At 47.5% G+C, this 18,580-nt stretch overlaps 3 protein-coding genes across 6 annotated transcripts in view; 1 reads left to right on the top strand and 2 right to left on the bottom strand.

Annotated features, from left to right (window-relative positions):
- CX3CR1 (C-X3-C motif chemokine receptor 1) overlaps nucleotides 1-8,451 on the bottom strand; it is a 21,644-nt gene extending 13,193 nt beyond the window's left edge. The window contains exons 1-2 of the mRNA XM_085226527.1: nucleotides 8,378-8,451; nucleotides 8,225-8,287 (exon numbers count right to left, since the gene is read on the bottom strand). The gene's annotated coding sequence lies outside the window, so the exon portion shown is untranslated. The remainder of the gene's footprint in view (nucleotides 1-8,224; nucleotides 8,288-8,377) is intronic.
- Nucleotides 1-18,580, top strand: part of SLC25A38 (solute carrier family 25 member 38) — a 20,626-nt gene extending 2,046 nt beyond the window's left edge. Inside the window, exons 1-7 of one of the 4 annotated variants that reach the window (XM_085226532.1) lie at nucleotides 11,353-11,462; nucleotides 11,713-11,834; nucleotides 12,054-12,138; nucleotides 13,038-13,217; nucleotides 13,635-13,803; nucleotides 14,419-14,585; nucleotides 15,760-18,580. In XM_085226532.1, the coding sequence (XP_085082658.1) occupies nucleotides 11,442-11,462; nucleotides 11,713-11,834; nucleotides 12,054-12,138; nucleotides 13,038-13,217; nucleotides 13,635-13,803; nucleotides 14,419-14,585; nucleotides 15,760-15,882 (867 nt within the window). In that variant the 5' untranslated portion in view covers nucleotides 11,353-11,441 and the 3' untranslated portion in view covers nucleotides 15,883-18,580. The other 3 variants (XM_085226530.1, XM_085226531.1, XM_085226533.1) reach the window with 3 other exon arrangements.
- On the bottom strand, nucleotides 6,360-8,499 carry LOC100544289 (C-C chemokine receptor type 8). The gene is made up of 3 exons (XM_003207265.5): nucleotides 8,378-8,499; nucleotides 8,225-8,287; nucleotides 6,360-7,523 (listed from the first exon to the last, which is right to left on the bottom strand). The coding sequence occupies exons 2-3, from the start codon at nucleotides 8,276-8,278 to the stop codon at nucleotides 6,444-6,446; spliced, it is 1,134 nt and encodes a 377-aa protein (XP_003207313.1). The 5' UTR covers nucleotides 8,279-8,287; nucleotides 8,378-8,499; the 3' UTR covers nucleotides 6,360-6,443.

The raw sequence follows: 18,580 nt of genomic DNA, 5'->3' as shown, positions 1-18,580 counted from the left end.
ATAAATAAAATGACCTGAGAGCAGAGGCTTATTACTCAAACATCTTTCCAGAACTATCTATCTGTGTACTCTCAACTTATGAATCTGTAACTGGTGCCCACACCTTGGCACTCCACTCTTGTTTGCTAGAAAGATTGCATTTACTTCCAAGTATGGGTCAGCAAAGGGGTAGGACTTTGGGGCATTATTCCCTTGCTGCTCTGTATCAGTAAACAGTCTGGTTTTGTTTCATTTGCTTTTTCCTGCGCAGAAAGGAAAAAATAGGGGACAATTGTTACATGCTAGTCTAGTTCACAAGCCCCTCCTGAACCTGTGCTGCAGAATCCTTGAAGACAGGGATACCCAGGTGGCCAGTGGAGGCAGATGGGATGTGAAGACCTCAGCTGGTCAGGGTGCCAAAGTGCCCTTCCTTTCAAAATGCATGTGCTTTACCTTCCCCAGAACCAAGCATGTAGATGATTTTGGAGGTTCTGAGCGTTCTTGGAGAATGCGAGGTGAAGAAGGGCAGTGTGAATAAATGTTTTTGTGATGTCCATGTGCAAGCACGTGGCACATATATTAATGTCAGTGGAAAGCCTGCCTGCATACCAGCGCATGGAGTGGAAAAAGAGCTCTGAGTGAGAGGTACCACAGCAGGCCTTGCTGTTGGCTTGGTAGCACTGCTCTTTTGGAGGTATCTTGTCCTATGTGGTGTCTGACAGAGGTGCTCACGCCAGAGCTAGCCTGGCATTCTCTGACTGCACTAATTAGCCCTGACTGCATCAATTTGCCAGAAAGCACGTTGGACCCATGCAAGTACCAGCCAGTTCTGAAATAAGAGAGGTGTTGGGTGGAGACGACAGCCAAGCAGATGCACGAGTCAGCACTCTGTGGAAACCCAACTCACGCTTCCACTACGCTGAGTGAAGATTTCTGTGATGTGCCTCTGCACTTTTTGGCATTTTAGCTGAGCAAAGAGAAACACAGTTTTATGCAAAAATGTTCAGTCAAGCAGAAGCACACCGTACGAGTTGTGCATCAGAACTACTGCGGTTCAGCAGCAGCTTTGCTTTGGTCAGCATTACTTGCCCAGACTACAGGGCATACACCCAAGAAGAGCCCCGTTACAAATGTGAACCATCCTATCTCTAGACATAGCTGGATATTACCACAGCAGAGAAGAGACAGAGAAGCGCTTCTAGATGGGAGAAGTCCTTCTGGAAGGATCATTTCTGAATATTCCCTGTAGTGGAGCCATCCCATAGAGTGCATGTCTCAAGGAGAGGCATGGGTGCAGTGATACCTCAGACTGAACTTTCTTTTAGGGTGGATACTTCCTAAGGAAAACAAATAAACTAACAAACCTTGCAAAACATGGGGCTTCACCAGAAACCCAGCAGTGGTTGTACTTCTTCCTCCCTGATGGCAGTGTGAGGCACATGGTGAGCACCTCACAGATGTGTGGGGCAAATCGCAGAACTCTTCCATTGACATTCTACAGATCTCTTTGATGACTAAAACTACATTTCAAGATGAAGCTGAGGTTGCTGTTTCTGTATGAATCTCAGGTAAAGAAACCAAGCTCGTAGATTTGTGGTTGGCACGGGTCTTCAGTGAGTCACTCCTTGGCTACTGCCCTGCTAGCTGGGCACAGTAGCATATTCAGAAGCCTTGGTCTGCACCTGGGTTAACAGTTTTTAAGAAAGCCAGGGCCATGACCAACATCTATCTGCTGAACCTTGTCTTTTTCCTCCCCTTCTTGGCTCAGTACTCCATTTTGGTAGAATATTCCTTCTGCTTGGCTGCCTGCCCCAAGGGAGCAGCCATCTCCTAGAGTGAGAGTGATGTGGCTGGGCTGGGTGAGAAAGTGGTGCAGAACCCACCCTCAGCCTCACAGCCACATTATGGCTAAGAGCTAATTTGGTCAGCATGCTGTCAGTGCAACTTCCCTGCTGCTCACCTAAGAGGGTGATTGAAAAACCCTACAGACATATCAAAGATATACAGGAGGGCACAGATTACCAGTAAGGTCAGCCTCCTGCACAGGAGCTTGTAAAAGGAGTTACATTGTCATAGACATATTTTCTCCAGGTACACAGCTTTTACTCACTCCTTTTTACTCTGTGTTTTACACATACCAATAGTGAATCAAGAGGAAACAAGACAATGTGAGTGACTGTTACTTTTGTCTTGGTTTTAAGATGATACACATGAGAATATCTGACTACATGATGTGCCCAACTTGTTCTGACTTCCCTTCAACCTGTCTCACTGCAGCAAAAAGACCAAGATCAGGATGTAAAACTGAGTAGCAGGAGTGGGGACCAATGCTGAAACTGTGGCGGGCTCCTTTTGAGCAAACAAGTGACCATGCACCACATCTGTGCAGAACAGACGAGCTCAGCCAGCCTGGCACTTCTCTTGGGACAGCAGCTGCTGGGACAACCCTACAGTTGGAGTCACTGTGATGCCTTTCAGACTCAAGGAAAGATGCAGAGGCTTCCTTCTGCTGTCCTGCGCTCCTAGTGCCCTTGCACACAGCTCAGAGCAGGCAGCTCCCAGGCCTGTCCCTTCAGAAAGGGGAGGAGCACAGAGAACTGCATGTTCTGCTGCCCACACAGCATCAGGATGTGGGTCTCACCTCCGCCCCTGCGGCAGCAGCAGCTCACAGCACCAGGCTGCAGCGGGGAGCTGAGGTTGGTCCGACTCCTGGAGCTGCTGCTGCAAGGAGGGAGGCAGCTGCCTTGGCAGGAAATCCTTAGTGCTGCAGAGAGCTGTGTGCAAGGAGCAAAGCATCCCCGTTTCAAAACACAGAGAGCTTTGATGAAGGCCCGTGGTACTTGACATCTACCAGCTCCTTCATGCAGCGTAACATCATCCTGACTTGGCTGCTGGTGACCTGCAGCATGACATCTCAATCAGCAGCAGAAATTAAAATTTTAGTGACAGCAAAATAAGCCCATTTTTGCTAGACTGTGGAATTCCAGCTGGGAGGATGCAAAGGAAGAGCACAGTGAACATACCAGCTCACTTGAGCAGCCAAGGATAGGCTGCAGGAGCACCATGAAGGCACTGTGGGTCTTTGAGTGGTTTCTTTGCTTGAGACTCGCTTGAGACTACTAATACCTTCTATCACCAGTGCATTAATAGAAACCGGCCATTTCCTAAGCCCCTGCGGTACGTCTCATTACAGGATGACCACTGAGTGTTAGAAAACCAACCAAATATTGCACAGATCTAAAAGTTCACAGTCGCCTCAGAGCATATCACACAAATACAGCACATCCCAGAACCAAAAAAACCCCAACTCCCAGGGTGAGCTGCACCGTTGTCCTCTCCTCACACCTTTCTGCTCTGCGGCAGAGCCTCACTGCAATCTGTGCACCTCTCATTTTGGTCACCATGCCTAAGCTACACCTCCACACAGCTTTTCCTGAGCTGCATGGAGTAACAGCTTCTTGTTTTATTATTTTTGCTATTACTGGAAATTGCCTACTGGGAGCACAGCCTGAGAATAAATAGCAGATACTACTGGGCTTCAGAAGAGCGAGCCTGATGTGGTCCAGGGAGGGAGGGATGACTTTCTGTCAAACTTAGAGACACATCCTTCAGAAAAAAATATTTTGCTCTTCATCTACATGGCTTGGATCCCTTTTAGGCCACAGGTTAACTTGCTGAAAGAAAGATCTCTATCCTGTTTTTTCATAGGTCAGGGGCTGCTTTACCCTATTGCAAACGATGTCCATTTCAGATCTGACTGCAAAACCTGATGTGCAGGGGCCGAACAAGACAAGTGTTGGTGAAATTTAGCAAAAAAAAAAAAAAAAAAAAAAGATTGAGGTTTCTCCATGCTTTGTTCCTACATAGAGGAGGAAGGGGAAAACATGGAAATGGAGCCTCCTGTTACTAAAGGGACATTTTTCCAATGCAGATACCCAACTCCTGAGCCTGCTTGTCTGTGGGTATGAAGGGGGTATAGCTCTGAAGGGTGGCACAGTGGTAGCATGGGCAGACAAAGAGTGTAGGCAGTGAGAAGGAATGGAAATGATTCTGCATTTCCCATCATTCATTATTTGAAGGTTCTGCTATTTTACAGCAGTGATCTTGTGATTGAAATTGAATGACTGCGCCAGCTGAGCTGCTAGGGGGAGAGCTTTGCCATGCAAGGAAGGCTTTTCTCTGCAAGACAGTGTTACAAAATCCTTTACTGCAGGATGCATGCCATGAAATCCTGCAGTAGTGCACATACACAAATATGTGCTGTAGGAAAGCAGAGGTTGTTGCCATCCTCGTGCTACGAGCAAGGTATGATATAGAGGGCTACAGCTGCAAACCTCCAGGAGATAAAGATAGCTGGTGCTCGCATCCTGTCCACCACACTTCAGCTTCAACCTTAATTTCTGTGAAACCTATTCTTGGGCATTTAAATGCTTGCACATACAAAAAAAGAGGCATGTTGAACAAAGGTGGCAAGTTGCCCAAATGGCAGGAGCTGCAGTGCAGAGCTGGTATGGAGGAAGTGGTTAAAACTCATCTTTTATTCACAGTCTTTGCTTTATCATTTGGGGAATCTGTCACTGCCCACATGAAGGAACATTACTTGTAGAACACATTGTTATCAACCTGTTCTTGTAAAAGACTGCATTTTGCAGATCACCAATATGGATGCACATTAAAATAAACACTATCTGAAGATCAGCAGCTAAGAAGAATTGTCTGGGTTTTGTTCTGATCTTCTCTAGGAAATAACCTCAAGGGTACTCGAAAGGTGTGGGGATTTTACCAGGGTAGGTTTACTTGCTAGAAGATAACCTGCTAGAAGACAACCTGCTCTCAGTCTCTTTCTCCCAGGGAGAAGGAAAGAGGGAGGAAGAGAGAGGAGATGGCTGGAGGAATGGTCAGTCATGTGAATCTGCCAGGACAGAAGAAAATGTGCAATCTGAGATAATCAGTGATAGGACAGGGGAGTTCCTCAGGTGCCAGGATCGTGCATTTACACTGCAGGAAGAATCTTTATTATAAAACTTCAAATAGGGTGATATCCTGTAGCGAAAAATAGACCAGGAACAAAAACTTCAAAGCACCATTGCATTTATCTGTCAATATCTGTGCTACCTCCTGCAGCTCCCCAGGCAGATTTTACCCATGACTCTTACCACGTAACAGTAATTTATTTGCTGCTTGCCTAATTACTCATTCACTAAGCTCTATCTGGAAACTTTGCTTAGATATCAGGTAGGAGCTAGGCCCTGGAGTGATTCCTTAGACTGAGGGACTGTTTCCTGTCACAAAGCATGCTCTCAACCCTGCGATGAGCACAGTCACCGCCTGTAGAATAAATCCACTCTGCTGAGACAAGGGAAAGAGCTGCCTGCTGTCCCAGGCTTGGGAATGTGAGCTGTTCCTCCCGACCCCAGGCCTGAGCAGAGGGAAGAAACATTCCTAAGGCAACAGCATCTGCTCTCATCCACTCTCCAAAATTAGACATTTGTTCATGCAGACCAGAAGGCAGGGGCTTTCAGCGCCAGTGCCATAACCATCATCCATTTGGTACTAGTATGCAAACCACTGACCTTTCCTTAGGGGAGACTTAGTTGTTTTAATGGACACATTTGGCATCTTCCTTTAAGATGGATGTTGCAGCCAGCTCTGCAAGTAATCCATGATGAACTGTCTCCATCAGAGGGGCAGCTCACTCAGGAGGCATGAGGAATTAAATAAGCATTAAAAAAAATAAATATTATACATGTGTTTTGTCAACATCTAGGTGGAGGAATACCGAGGTGTGACTTTGACACCCTATCTGCATAGAGAGGCTGCATCTTCCCATCCTTCAAGGTTTTCATCATTTCATTAGGAATATTGGAGGACCATGTGTCCTGTGCTGGAGGGACAGGGCATACCTCTTTGTGTGGAGTCTGTTGATAGTTTTTCAGCCTCACTTCCACAAAGTTTGGGCAGAAAGAGCTACTGAAAAGGGAGGAAGATGATAAAAAAGATGCTAAAAAATAAGAATCCCAAAGGGAAGCATGATACAAGCAGGCTTAAGCAAATGATTCTACTTTTCTGGTAAGTCCTATCCTAAGAAGTTGCCTGAACAGTGCATCGTCATACTTCTCTGTGATGGAGACAAAAATCTTCTTTGATAAACTATTCAGCTAGTGGGCAGGGGGTACCTGATGAATTTTGCAATGTGATTTTCAGTGTTTGAAGTTCTCATTCACATTTGCTAAGCACAGGACAGAATGGTGTCCCTGTTCAGAATGGTGTCAGAGCACATGAAAGAGCAAGGTGCACTACAGCTTGCTCTGGTGTTGTGTGTTTTCCTAGTCTTACTTTGCTAACAGGCCATTGCACTGAAACCTCCGCCTACAAGGAAACAGAAAGACTATTTTTATTGAAGTACTGGGAGAATTTCTCAGTTTCAAATGAAGTCTGAAGTATGGAGCTTCTGCCTTGCAGCTCTACAAGACGCTACCAACAAAAGAGGACTGTGAGGATGCTGTGTACAGAGAGGCGTGTCTGTCCGTGTTGCGTCTGTTGAAGGCACTGTGTCCTTTGCAGATCAAGAGAAAATGGGTATATTTGCCAAAAGCCTCACAGAGATACTTCTTGAACTTCTCCCCAACAAAGGCGTAGATGATGGGGTTGAGGCAGCAGTGCACGAGGGAGAGCATCTCGGCCAGCTCCATGGCAAGGTCAAGCCTTTGGCTAGTCTGGCAGTCATCGATGATATGCAAGCTCCTCATAGAGTCCAAAAAGAGCACGATATTGATGGGGGTCCAGAACAGGAAGAACACAATGACAACGATAAAAACCAATTTCATTGCTTTGTATTTGTTCTGAGTATGGCACCTCTGCAGGTTTCTCAAGATGTTGTGGTAGCAGAAAATGAGGATGCTCACAGGGAACAGCCACCCCAGGATGTTGACTTCAGAATTACTGAAGACCTTCCAGCCATTACCGCTGCCAGGGTAGTGAGGGATGCACTGTGTCCTGTTATCATCATCCACTTCCCGGAAGAACACAAGGCCTGGCACTGATGCTAAAATGGCTACTGCCCAAAGGGCCAGGCTTGCGATGATTCCATGGGTGGTTGTCCGGATCTGCAGGGCATACACAGAGTGCACAATGGCCAAGTACCTGTCAATGCTCATGATAGTTATGAAGAAGGAGCTGCTGTAAAAACCAATGAAGTAAGCAGAGCTGACAATTTTACACATGGCGTTGCCAAAAGTCCACTGGTTTACCAGGGAGTACTGAGTCAGGAAAGGGAGGGAGAAGACAAAGACGAGGTCAGAGATGGCGAGGTTCAGTAGATACACGTCAGTCATGGCCCTAATTTTCTTGAAGACTGTTAGAACCCAAACAACCAAAGCGTTTCCCATGAGACCAACCACAAACAATATGGAGTACAGCACTGGAAAAAATGAAGATGCAAATGCTGGAATACTTTCAAATTCACAGTCAATGTCCAGTTCAGGGTAATACATGTTATAATAGGGTGCAGAGGAGTTAACTGCTGGTGACAAATGGTAATCCACCTGTTCAAGGACAATGAAATTCGTGAGGTCCTAATCTCAAATTACATTCCTAATAAAAATATAGTTCATCTCACAGGAAGCCCACAAGTTAAAATCAGGTGTGCCTTGGCCAAGTCAGATGACACAAATGGGGAATGAACATGTGTGATGGCCCTGCCCTGACAGAATGAGGGTATTGAGCCAGAGGGGCAGGGAAGATGAAAGGAAATGCAGCTGCTGTGGTAAATCAGCCTCTTTCCATTGCTTCTTGATGTGCCCAGTCCCATGTCTGTATCCAGCCTGATCTGCTGGTCCAAGTGCTAGGGGGAGCACCAGCAAAATAGCAGTCAAATGGGCCAGGGTGCTGAGAGCCCTCAGCAGAGGTTTTGCAGCTCAGCTCTATGTTCTGTCAAGATCTTTGAAGTCAGCTGGGTGTCCACGGCTCCAAAGCCATGCTGCCTTCCTGGCAGTGCCCACCACAGCCTGCCCAGCCCACTGAGAGTGGTGAGGGCGCATCTCCTGCACAGGGACTTCCCCTGTGACTCCAGGGAGGAGTGTGTGAGCCCTGACACAAACAGCCTCCTCTGCAGAAGGTGCCTTTGCATATGCTGCTTTCAAAGAACCATAACCACTGAGATTTCCTCCACACCCTCACTGTCCCCACCAGAATGACTTCTCCCAATGACAGCCCCTCAGGACCAAGCCCAGATGCATCCACTCACCGTCAAGTCCTCCTGCTTTCCTCCGGCCAGCAGGCTCCTCAGGTCCTCATCCATAATCCAGCACTGTGTGAAAGTGGCAGAAAAATGTCTCAGTGTATAAAGCACATCTGAGAGGTGAGTATATCTTCATACATATACAGTGGCAGCGCTTACCTTAGTTTACCTTTCAGCACCAAGCCACCAGCAAGGTCTTCACCCTAACAGCAGAGAATTTCAAAGTGCCTCTTCCTCTGCGTGACAGATGTTATATTCAAGGTGTATAAACCCACAAGGCAGTCAGTTCATTCTCTTCAGTTCATGCTTACAGAAACGGAAACGTGTGTCAGACTTATCTCTTGGATGATCAGTACGTCATTTCACATGAGCAGGAACGTCAATGAAAGAGCTCTGTCACTTGCCCCACGCGTCTGCCAGGTGTCCTGTCTGTCACTAGGTGCCCCAGCACTGTTGCCCCGCATCACCGTGAGGAGGAAGCAGCGCTGCTGCTCTTGCACACCAGGGACTACCGGGGAAGATGTCTGTGGGGATGTCCCAGTGATGGAGATGGCATCATTAATGGCAAAAGAAGAAAAAAGGATATTTCTCACCCTATATTTGATGCAGCAGGGAATGTGACTACTGAGGACAAGAGAAGGCTGAGGTCCTCAATGCCTTCTTTACAAGTGCCTTTAATAGCCAGACCAGTCATCCGCTGGGCATTTTATGCCTTGACCCGGAAGTCTGGGACCCTACTGAGAATATACCCCCGGCGATTCAGGTGCAGACAGGCAGAGAGTTTCTCCTCCATCTGGACTGTCACAAGTCCATGGGACTGGATGGGCTACACCCTCAGGTGCTGAGGGAGCTGGCGGGGGTGATTGCCGAGCCCCTCTCGACCATCTATCAGCACTCCTCATTAACTGGAGAGGTCCCAGAGCATTGGAGGCTTGCTGATGTGACTCCCCTCTTCAAAAAGGGCCATAAGGAAGATCCAGGGAAACTACAGGCCTGTTAGCCTGACCTCAATACCAGAGAAAGTAATGGAGCAAATCATCATGGGTGAGATCGCACAGCACGTGCCTGGCGTCCAGGGGATCAGGCCCAGCCAGCACGGGTTCATGAAAGGCAGGTCGTGCTTGACCTACCTCATCTCCTTCTATGACAGGGTGACCAATCTGGTAGATGAGGGAAGGGCTGTTGATGTAGTCTACCTAGACTTCAGCAAAGCCTTTGACACAGTCTCTCACAGGCTTCTGCTGGAGAAACTGGCTGCCTGTGGTCTGGACAGGTATACACTTCTTTGGGTAAGGAACTGGCCAGAGGGCTGTGCCCAACGGGTAGTGGTTAATGGAGTTAAGTCCAGCCTGGCGACCCATTATGAGTGTGTCCCCCAGGGGTCAGTACTGGGCCCATCTTGTTCAATATATTTATTGACGACCTAGATGAGGGGATTGAGGGCACCCTCCGTAAGTTTGCAGATGACACCAAGTTGGAAGGTGGTGTGGATCTACCAGAGGGTAGGAAGGCCCTACAGAGGGATCTAGACAAGCTGGATCGCTGGGCTGAGATGAATGGGATGAGGCCAAGTGTCGAGTCCAGCACTTTGGCCACAATAACCCCACGCAGAGTTATAGGCTTGGGGATGAGTGGCTGGATGATTGTGAAGAAGAAAGAGACCTGGGGGTGCTGGTTGATGCTCGGCTGAACACGAGCCGACAGTGTGCCCAGGTGGCCAAGAGGGCCAACAGCATCCTGGCCTACATTAGAAATGGTGTGGCCAGCAGGAGCAGGGAGGTGATCATCCCCCTCTAGTCAGCTCTGGTGAGGCCACACCTTGAGTACTGTGCTCAGTTTTGGGCCCCCCACTACAGGAAAGATGTTGAGGCTCTGGAGCATGTCCAGAGAAAGGCAACGAAACTGGTGAGGGGTCTGGAGCACAAGGCTTATGAGGAGTGGCTGAGGGAGTTGGGATTGTTTAGTCTGGAGAAGAGGAAGCTCAGGGGAGACCTCATTGCACTCTACAACTTCCTGAAGGGAAGTTGGGGTGAAGAGGGGTTTGGCCTCTTCTCTCTGGCAACAAACAGAACCCGGGGAAATGGCCACAAGTTGTATCAGATGAGGTTTAGGTTAGACATGAGGAAAAACTTTTTCTCTCAGAGAGTGGTCAGGCACTGGAATGGCTGCCCAGAGAGGTCGTGGAGTCGCCATCCCTGGAAGTGTTCAAGAGGCGTCTGGATAAGGAGCTGCAAGATATGCTTTAGTAGCTTGTGGTAGCAGTGGTAGTCAGAAGACAGTTGGACTAGATGATCTTATAGGTCTCTTCCAACCTTGTGATTCTATGATAATACGGATATTCTATGAGATAACAAGAGCCTGCATGCCATGCTTGTCAAAAACTGCTCCAGTGGAGGTGACCCCACTGTCACTGTCCCCATCGTGCTGGGTCACCTCCTCATTCATCGTGATCATAACAAGAGAGCAAAGCTTCTCCAGCCTCACAACAAGGCAGGCACCGGGAGGCCATGGTACTGCCAGAGCATCCAGCTCCTGCATGGGCTGTGAGCTGCTCGGCTGCCATTGCTGCAGCCTCTGGTTGGCTCAGCAGGTCCTGGTGGCTACACCTGCCCCACGGATGCCCTGATGGCTCCACGTGGGGATGAGGACAGCACTGCCAGGGGGCCGCACGGATGTGGGGTCTTTTAGCCACGGGCACCCAGCTGCCGCCATGGGCTGGACAAAGCCGCCTGATGCATCACCGCAGCACCACAAAAAGCTCCACACAAACACACCTCGCTTGGGTTTGCCAGCTTTATTGGACGTGAAAGCTCACTCCACTAGGCCAGCATTTCGAGACACGTGTATTTCATTGTGTCCTCAAAGCAGGAGCCAAACAAGTTGCCGACTCACAAAATCACTGATTCGTGACCCCTCAGAGCGCAGTGTCTCAAACCAAAGAAAGACGCCCAAAGCAGCTTTCTAAACACAGCGCTCATCTCCAGGCCGCTTCACCACACACACCCGTGCTTAGTGCCGCCCGCGGCACCGACCCGGGACACCACACACACCCGGGATGCAATAAGCCACTAACTAGCGCCCCTCAGCACGCTAAGGGTTAAGCGGCGCGCATGCGCGGCTCGCTCCCGCCGCCGTCCGGAGCCCGCGCTGGGATTGGCCGCCGGGGGGAAGGTCCGCGCGTCACTGCCGCCCGCCGCGCTCACTGGTTCAGCGGGGCGCTGGGATGCCGGGGCGAGAGGACGAGGTAATGACGTGCGTCCGGCCCGCTGCGGCGCACGCGAGGCTCGGCGGGGTCCCGCGCGGCTCCCCCTGCATGGCAGACGGCGGGGGGCGGCCCGCGTCGCCCCCTGCCCGGCGCCCCTTGTGCCGCGGGGTGCGAGGCGCGGGACCCGGCCGCGCGGCCCCGCGTTAAAGGAGCGATTTTCCGCTCTTCCCGTTCCTTGCGACGCGGTTTAGAAGCGGATAAAGCAGCCATGTCCCCCGTTCCTCTCCAGATGCACCCCGTGCTGAAGGCCTTCGTTTGCGGTTCCATCAGCGGCACCTGCTCCACGCTGCTTTTCCAGCCCCTCGACCTGCTGAAGACCCGCCTGCAAACCTTGCAGCCGGCCGTGGGAGGGTGAGGGCTGCGGGGTCGCGCCGGGCGCCCTTGGAGGGTAATTGGGTGGGTAATTGGATGGGTAACTGGGTACCGAGGCCCTGTGGGGCAGCAGCGTGTTCTGGAAGGAGCGGCCAAGGAACCACGAAGAGCGTTTGAGGGCCGGGGTGACACGTGGAGGTGCGGCGATGGGCCGGTGGTGTGGGGAGTCATTGGAGTGCTGTCTGGTATTCCTTCCAGGTCCGGTCGTGCTGGGATGGTGACGGTACTCTTCAGGGTGGTTCGTACTGAAAGTCTTCTGGGGCTGTGGAAAGGCGTCTCTCCTGTAAGTGGCTTTTCCGACCATGACTTCAAAATCACATGCACAAGCAAACCTACTGTTTATTGATAACTAAGGACTAAGTTGAAGTGGCTGGCTTCTGTACAATTATGAACGAAATCATGTGATGTGGATGGTTAAATCCCCTTGTAAGAAGTTAATGGTTAATGTGAGTGCCACTGGTGCAGTCACTGCGCACTTGTAATCCAGAGCAGCTGAATGCATGAATAAACTTTGTAAACGTGGAGTGGCAGCTGCATCAACCTCATTCTGCTTTGGGATACTGCTCTTTACTTTGAGAGCGGTGAGGTACTGGAACAGCTGCCCAGAGAGGTTGTGGATGCCCCGTCCCTGCAGGTGTTCAAGGCCAGGTTGGATGGGGCCCTGGGCAGCCTGGTCTAGTATTAAATGGGAAGGTTGGTGGCCCTGCATGTGGCAGGGGGGTTGGAGATTCATGATCCTTGAGCTCCCTTCCAATCCTGGCCGCTCTGTGATTCTGTGATCCTGGCATCACTTGAACCCACTGCATTTAAATGGCATTAGTTATTTTTCCTCATCTTCTTTCCTTAGCCTCTGTTGACTTGACTCCTGCCCATCAGATTTATGAACAGTGATGAGATCCCCACTCTTTCAGCCTTTCTTCATAAAGGAGGTGCTCCAGGCCCCTCATCATCTTTGTCACACTCTTTGTGACTTTCAAGAAGTTCCCTGTCTTTTTTTTTTTTTGCCCAGATCTGGACAAAGTACTCCAAACATGGCCTCAGTGAGGCAGAGGAGGAGAATCTCCTCCCTTGACCTGCTGGCCATGCTTTTCTTGATGTACCCCAGGATACCATTGGCTTTTAGTCATATATTTTGTCTTAAATATGCTTTTTCTGTCTTTCTTTGCTTCTGTTTCTGTGAAGTCCTTTGCAAGATGTATTCCTGGGGTCGGGATTTACTTCAGCACTCTGTACACCATGAAGCAGAAGTTTCTAGGGGACCGTTCACCCACAGCCCTGGAGTCTGTCTTTCTGGGTGCCACTGCACGTACAATATCTGGGATTTGCATGTTGCCAGTAACGGTGGTGAAAACACGGTATGAGGTGAGTACGACTTTCTAATTAGGTCACTGTTAATGATGTCATATCCCTTCCTCCTGATGACAGACATTTTTGGGAGGAGGAAAGTGGTGCCCCTTGGTACAGCCAGGGATTGTAGTCGTGGTGTCATCCTGCTTCACACAAGTGCCAAGCCATACCACTGATAACTAGGCAGAAAGTGAATGTGAAACTCACCCTGAGATTTTAAAGTTCTGTTTGTATGCAGTGCCTCCGTAATTGTAGGATACTTTTTGTTTTACCTTCTTGAAGGACTTTTAGAGGCTGAGATAGGTGGAACACAGTTTTTGCCTTGGGCAGTCCTCTCTACTGCCATCTCTTGTATCAGATGAGAACACTGGCCTCAAGGTGTGAGTAGAGTTCCTTGGCATGTAGATGACTGACTGTTATCTACCTCTGCAGAGTGGAAGATTTGGCTATGGGAGCGTGTACGGAGCTCTGAAGAGTATCTATCAGACGGAAGGGGCTCGTGGCATGTTCAGTGGGCTCACTGCCACTCTGCTACGAGATGCACCTTTCTCTGGGATCTACCTGATGTTCTACACACAGACCAAAAAACTCACACCTCAGGGTAAGGCTGAACTTTGGAGGCTGTGACATAAAACATTGCTTTTCTTGCACTGTGCCCTAAAATTCCCTGCTCTGCTTATTGAACGCATCATCAGTAGCTTAGTTACTCTGTTGTGGGGCTTTAGGTGAGATGTTTGCCTTTTGCTTGTGGAGAACTATAGATCTCATGTCAGTATAGAAATGGAAGTTGGCCCAAGATTTACTGTCTTTCTGAGGACTCATGCTTAAGGTAGGTGAGTGATGCATAAGTTAGGTTAGTGAAGAACTGAAAGAGAGGATGTGTTCAGCAGTGGTTTCTGCTGCTGGTTGTCTTGTATACTGATTAGTTTCCACTAAGCTGAGGTTTCTCTGCTTATAGAACTGGCTGAGGCAAGACTTAAATAATTTTTCCTTATCTGAGTTCCTGTTACATTCAGTTCCTTAGCAGTGAGTGCTTTAAACTGTTCTAACTTTAACTTGTAGCCATTTCTCCCCTTCTACTCTACCCTCACTGGATTTTAACTTCTGTCATGCTCTGCCATTGATTCTGTAATTCAGTAGCTTTTCACTTCACTATGCAGTGTGGGTATTACTGGCCTCTTTTGTATCTGAGTGGGTTCCCTCTTCTCTGTTACAGTCCAGCTGGATCCAGTGCTCATGCCTGTGGTGAATTTTGGCTGTGGGATCTTCGCAGGAATCGTGGCTTCACTGGCAACGCAGCCTGCTGATGTCATCAAAACACACATGCAGCTGTCCCCTGAAAAGTACCGCAGGACAAGCCAGGCCATTGCCTTCATCTACAAGGTAAGATGAATCTCTTTCTAATTGGTGCAACTGCAGCCTTGCTTCTGGTCTTTTTGCCCAGAGCACAGTTACGCTGAGTAAGTTGTTGTCTTTATGCTCTTGCAGTCTGGCTACTCAGTGTGAGCATTTTCAGAAGATGAGGGGGGTCATTCTGGGAGAGACTGAGGCTGAATCTCTTATCAGTGTTTTTTGTGTGGGGAATTTTGCTCAGGGAATTAACTGGAAGGGTGCTGTGGTTGATGGTTTGAAGGCAGACATTTCAGTCCGTTCCTTTAGCTTCCTTGTATTTAATAGGCTATTATCACTACTCAGATTATTTCCTGCTCCTTTTGAATGGGTTACAAGGGAGTGGAACTTGCTCCCCAATTACTCTTGCCATTCCCAAATCCTTCAACTGTTTGCACAAAATTACAGAAGATCGGCAGTTGAGAGTAAGCTGTGCCCACCTTTGTGCTCTAATTCCACCAAGTAACTCTCCACACAGATCTGCCTCATGCATCAAGCTGCTGAATGATTACACTTCAGTTGTCTGCTATGCCTTTGTCTTCACACTGGTGGTTACTTTAGCTCCGAATTGGAGGAGCTTGGAGCTTGCAGGAGCTGTGGAGGAGCTGTGCTTGCAACTGCTGCCACCTGTGGTTTATCCATGTATGCACATCTGTAATTACCACATTAAGGCAAATGTAGCAGATCTTAGCAGCTTTGCTTTGTTTTATTTCCTAAAGAAGAATCTGTATTTGTGTATGGATTTTTTTTTTTTTGTGCATGAACTGTTTCCTCCTAACAGATGTATTTATTTTCAGTACTCACAAATTTCAGTTTTTAAAGAACAGTTATGTTATTTTTGTGAACAGGAACGAGCCCTAAAACAAGGACAAGTCATTTTCCTGAAGCAGATTGAAATGACTACTCCTTCATGTTTTCTTTGTCAGACTTGAGCATGGCTTTCCCTGTCCTTTGTCATTTTGGCATACCCTTCTCCTCCTTTTTTCAGTGGGTGCCCTGTAGTTTTTGGCTTCTTCCTAAAGGTTGAATGTAATTTAAGCCTGGATCTTTCAGAGGCTGATCTGAATCTGAGCTTAAATACATCCTGGGTTGTTCCGCGTAATAAATGATGAGGATTTAAAATGCTGGAGGCAGATGGTAATGGGTTGCTGTTTGTTTTCTGCTGCAGGACTTTGGGTTGGTCGGCTTTTTCCGAGGCGGTGTGCCTCGTGCCCTCAGGCGTACTCTGATGGCAGCAATGGCATGGACTGTATATGAACAGATGATGGAAAAAATGGGCTTGAAATCCTGACTGACTTGCACTAGAACTGACCAGCCTCACTCCTTCTCCTGCTTGCTGTGACCAGCTGGCACTGGGAAGCTCCCAGTTCCAAGGAGGAATAAGCCTTGCTCAGCTGGGAGGAAGAAAGCCCTTCTGAGACAGAGGATTAGGCCTTCAGGGAAGTAGAAGAAAGAAAGATCAAATCTTTGCATCTTTTGATTAATGCATTCCAGAAGGGCTATACTTGGGACTGCCTTGGGCAGGGTTTCCACAGCATGGTATCTATGCTGAGAGAAGCCCATTTTAAAAATAGCTCTGTGCTTGCCATCTTTATGCAATGAAAAATTGCTGAACAAAAGTGTTTGAGGAGAAAACAGTGAGGGCAGTGTTGACTGCAGAACCTGCTTGTGTGTTCCTTGCTGTCTGGCCAGTAAGGCCACCACGATACACCATCTGATGCAGATCCTTCTTCCTCATATGCTTTGTTCTCCCTGGGAGTACTGCAAACTACAGTAGGAGACTGGATATGTCTCTTGATGTTTATAATGCAAGAGTGGATGGAAGAGAAAAGAAGCACCGAAGGAAAACTAGGAGTACATTTCCTGTCATCATATTCATACTGTGCTTGATAGCAGAGAAGGTAACGTGCACCTCCCTGCTGTGTTGTGTCATTAGGTAACTGAGCATCTTAATACTTCAAATACATTTCTGTAGCTACAACAGTGTTTGCAGTGGAATTAGAAAGAGTAAGGCACTTTAAACCAGAAGTAGAGAGCGCATTAGTTGCTAAATTCTACTGGTTCCCTGAAAAACACTTTTCCTGCTGGTCAGACTATATCAGGAAAACTTAAATGTTTTTTATACAGTTGTGCTAGACACTTACTCGCTTCCTGTTGCTCATTTGCTGATCCCTCTGCTCCTTAGATGTAGCTTTTAAGATCATAGCTTCCAGAGCATAAATGTATAATGGAAGCAGATACAGATACTGACACTAAATTTCCCTGAGAAGCCACTACTGACTGCATGTGGAATATCTTTGGTTTGAGAGAAGAGGCTGTTCTTTTCTCTAAGCTTTCTCCAAAGTTTGAGGTGTTTAAGTGTTTGGTAGGGACAAAGAAACCCTGCACAGATTGTTAGGCATTCATTTTCTATTAGCAGGTAGCCTGTTCTTATTTCAGTATTCCTGAGTTTAAACTTGGAGATGAAATATATATATATATATATATATAATTATTTGTGCCTTTTTTTGTCATTCCTATTTCAGACCCCAAAGCACCTGTCACCGGATGTGTGGATATTTCTGGGGCTTTCTTATTCTGGGGTGTGTGGTGGATATGTTGTACATCTTGTATTGTGGCTGCCAAGGGCTACGCAGGGTTGCCTGCAAGGTGATTCTCTAAATATTTTAGTTGCTGATGTAGCAATGGGAAAGCTCTGTACAACTTGTGCAGATAGAGGCATAATGAGGCACGTGAGCAAGGAAAGCTAGGTGACAAATCTTGTACTAAGTTATGTCCTCATCAGAAATCTAAAATGCAGAAACACTTCAGTGGCTTTGAGGCCCTCTCTTTCTGCCTGGTCAAGTAACAAAGGTAGACCTAAAGAATCTAGTCTGGCCTGCTGTTGTCTTCAAAGTCAACTGATTTTTATCTGGATTCTAGCCTAATACTGTGTTAGATTTTTCTTCTTGAAAGGCCTTCCATTCCCCACACTTTCTGGGGAATGAGGAGGCTCTTCATTGGTGCAGCAGTGTGAAAAAATGTATGCTTTTGACATGTGAACTAGCCTGGGCTCTTGGAGTTTAACAAACCTAAGTTTCACCACCTGTTTCATCAGCGCTTGGTGTTGTAAATCCAAAAGCCTCTCTAGATATGAGCCAGTGAGTTTTGTCATGTGAGTTGGTCTTTATTTCTCTGTTATTGATTCCCTTACATATGGGATAAGAGAGAGTCCGAGGTTCTGCTTTGTGATCTGAAATCTGTATCAATAGGCAGGAAGACTCAGCTTCCTCAGCTCTGATCCTTACTACCCCTCACCCTTTTACTCTCTTCAAAAACATTCTGTTTCTAGAGTGATTTGTTCAAGTTACTTTTTGATAGTTATACCAAGTCAAAAACAAGTGTTTGGGGTATATTGCTTTTGATGTTCTATGCCTCTAATGAACAACAAATTATTGTTGTACAGCCTAAATGCAAATAAAAACCAAAGAAAATTCCAGAGGCAGGTACTGAGTCTCCTGTCTGCATAACCCCTGCATTTCAGTGCTAACAATCCCAGCAGATAATCATTGACAAAGTCAGTTTAGCCTGGATTTTGGAGAAGCTGGGGTGATAGTGTGAGCTTTTTCAGATTGCCAGATCACCATCAGACCCCTCTCCCAATGACCTCACTTGTTGGCAATTCAATCTGACTGAACGTGCATTGATTCTGTTATTCCTGCAGCTGTGCTCTAAGAACACAACTGGTTAACAGGTGGAGGCAGTCAACCTGAAAATTATAAAGATACAGGAGAAATAGTCTGATTGTTGGTCTTGTGTTATTTCCACACTGCCTGTAGTGTTTTGGTTGTTTTTTTTTTTTTTTTTTTTTTCTCTCGCACTGTTTTTAAACAGAAGTGGAGCTTTGGGGCAGAGTACAGGTTCGAGTATTTTGAGTGTATGTTTACATGAAATATTTATGTGATAAGGAATATATTTATATTAAAAGCTGTGGTTACCAAAATTAAGAA

Source organism: Meleagris gallopavo, chromosome 6 (assembly GCF_905368555.1).
Source record: "Meleagris gallopavo chromosome 6, MGAL_WU_HG_1.1, whole genome shotgun sequence".
In the NCBI taxonomy this organism is placed as follows: domain Eukaryota; kingdom Metazoa; phylum Chordata; class Aves; order Galliformes; family Phasianidae; genus Meleagris; species Meleagris gallopavo.
Note: the sequence above shows the minus strand (reverse complement) of the source record. Positions and strands in the feature narration are given on the sequence as shown.

Excerpts from the sequence above, each read along its gene's own strand:
- LOC100544289 (XM_003207265.5), bottom strand. The coding sequence starts at position 8,278 with ATGGATGAGGACCTGAGGAGCCTGCTGGCCGGAGGAAAGCAGGAGGAC. Across the intron at positions 7,524-8,224 it reads GAAAGCAGGAGGACTTGACG|GTGGATTACCATTTGTCACC; the intron begins GTGAGTGGATGC and ends GTCCTTGAACAG.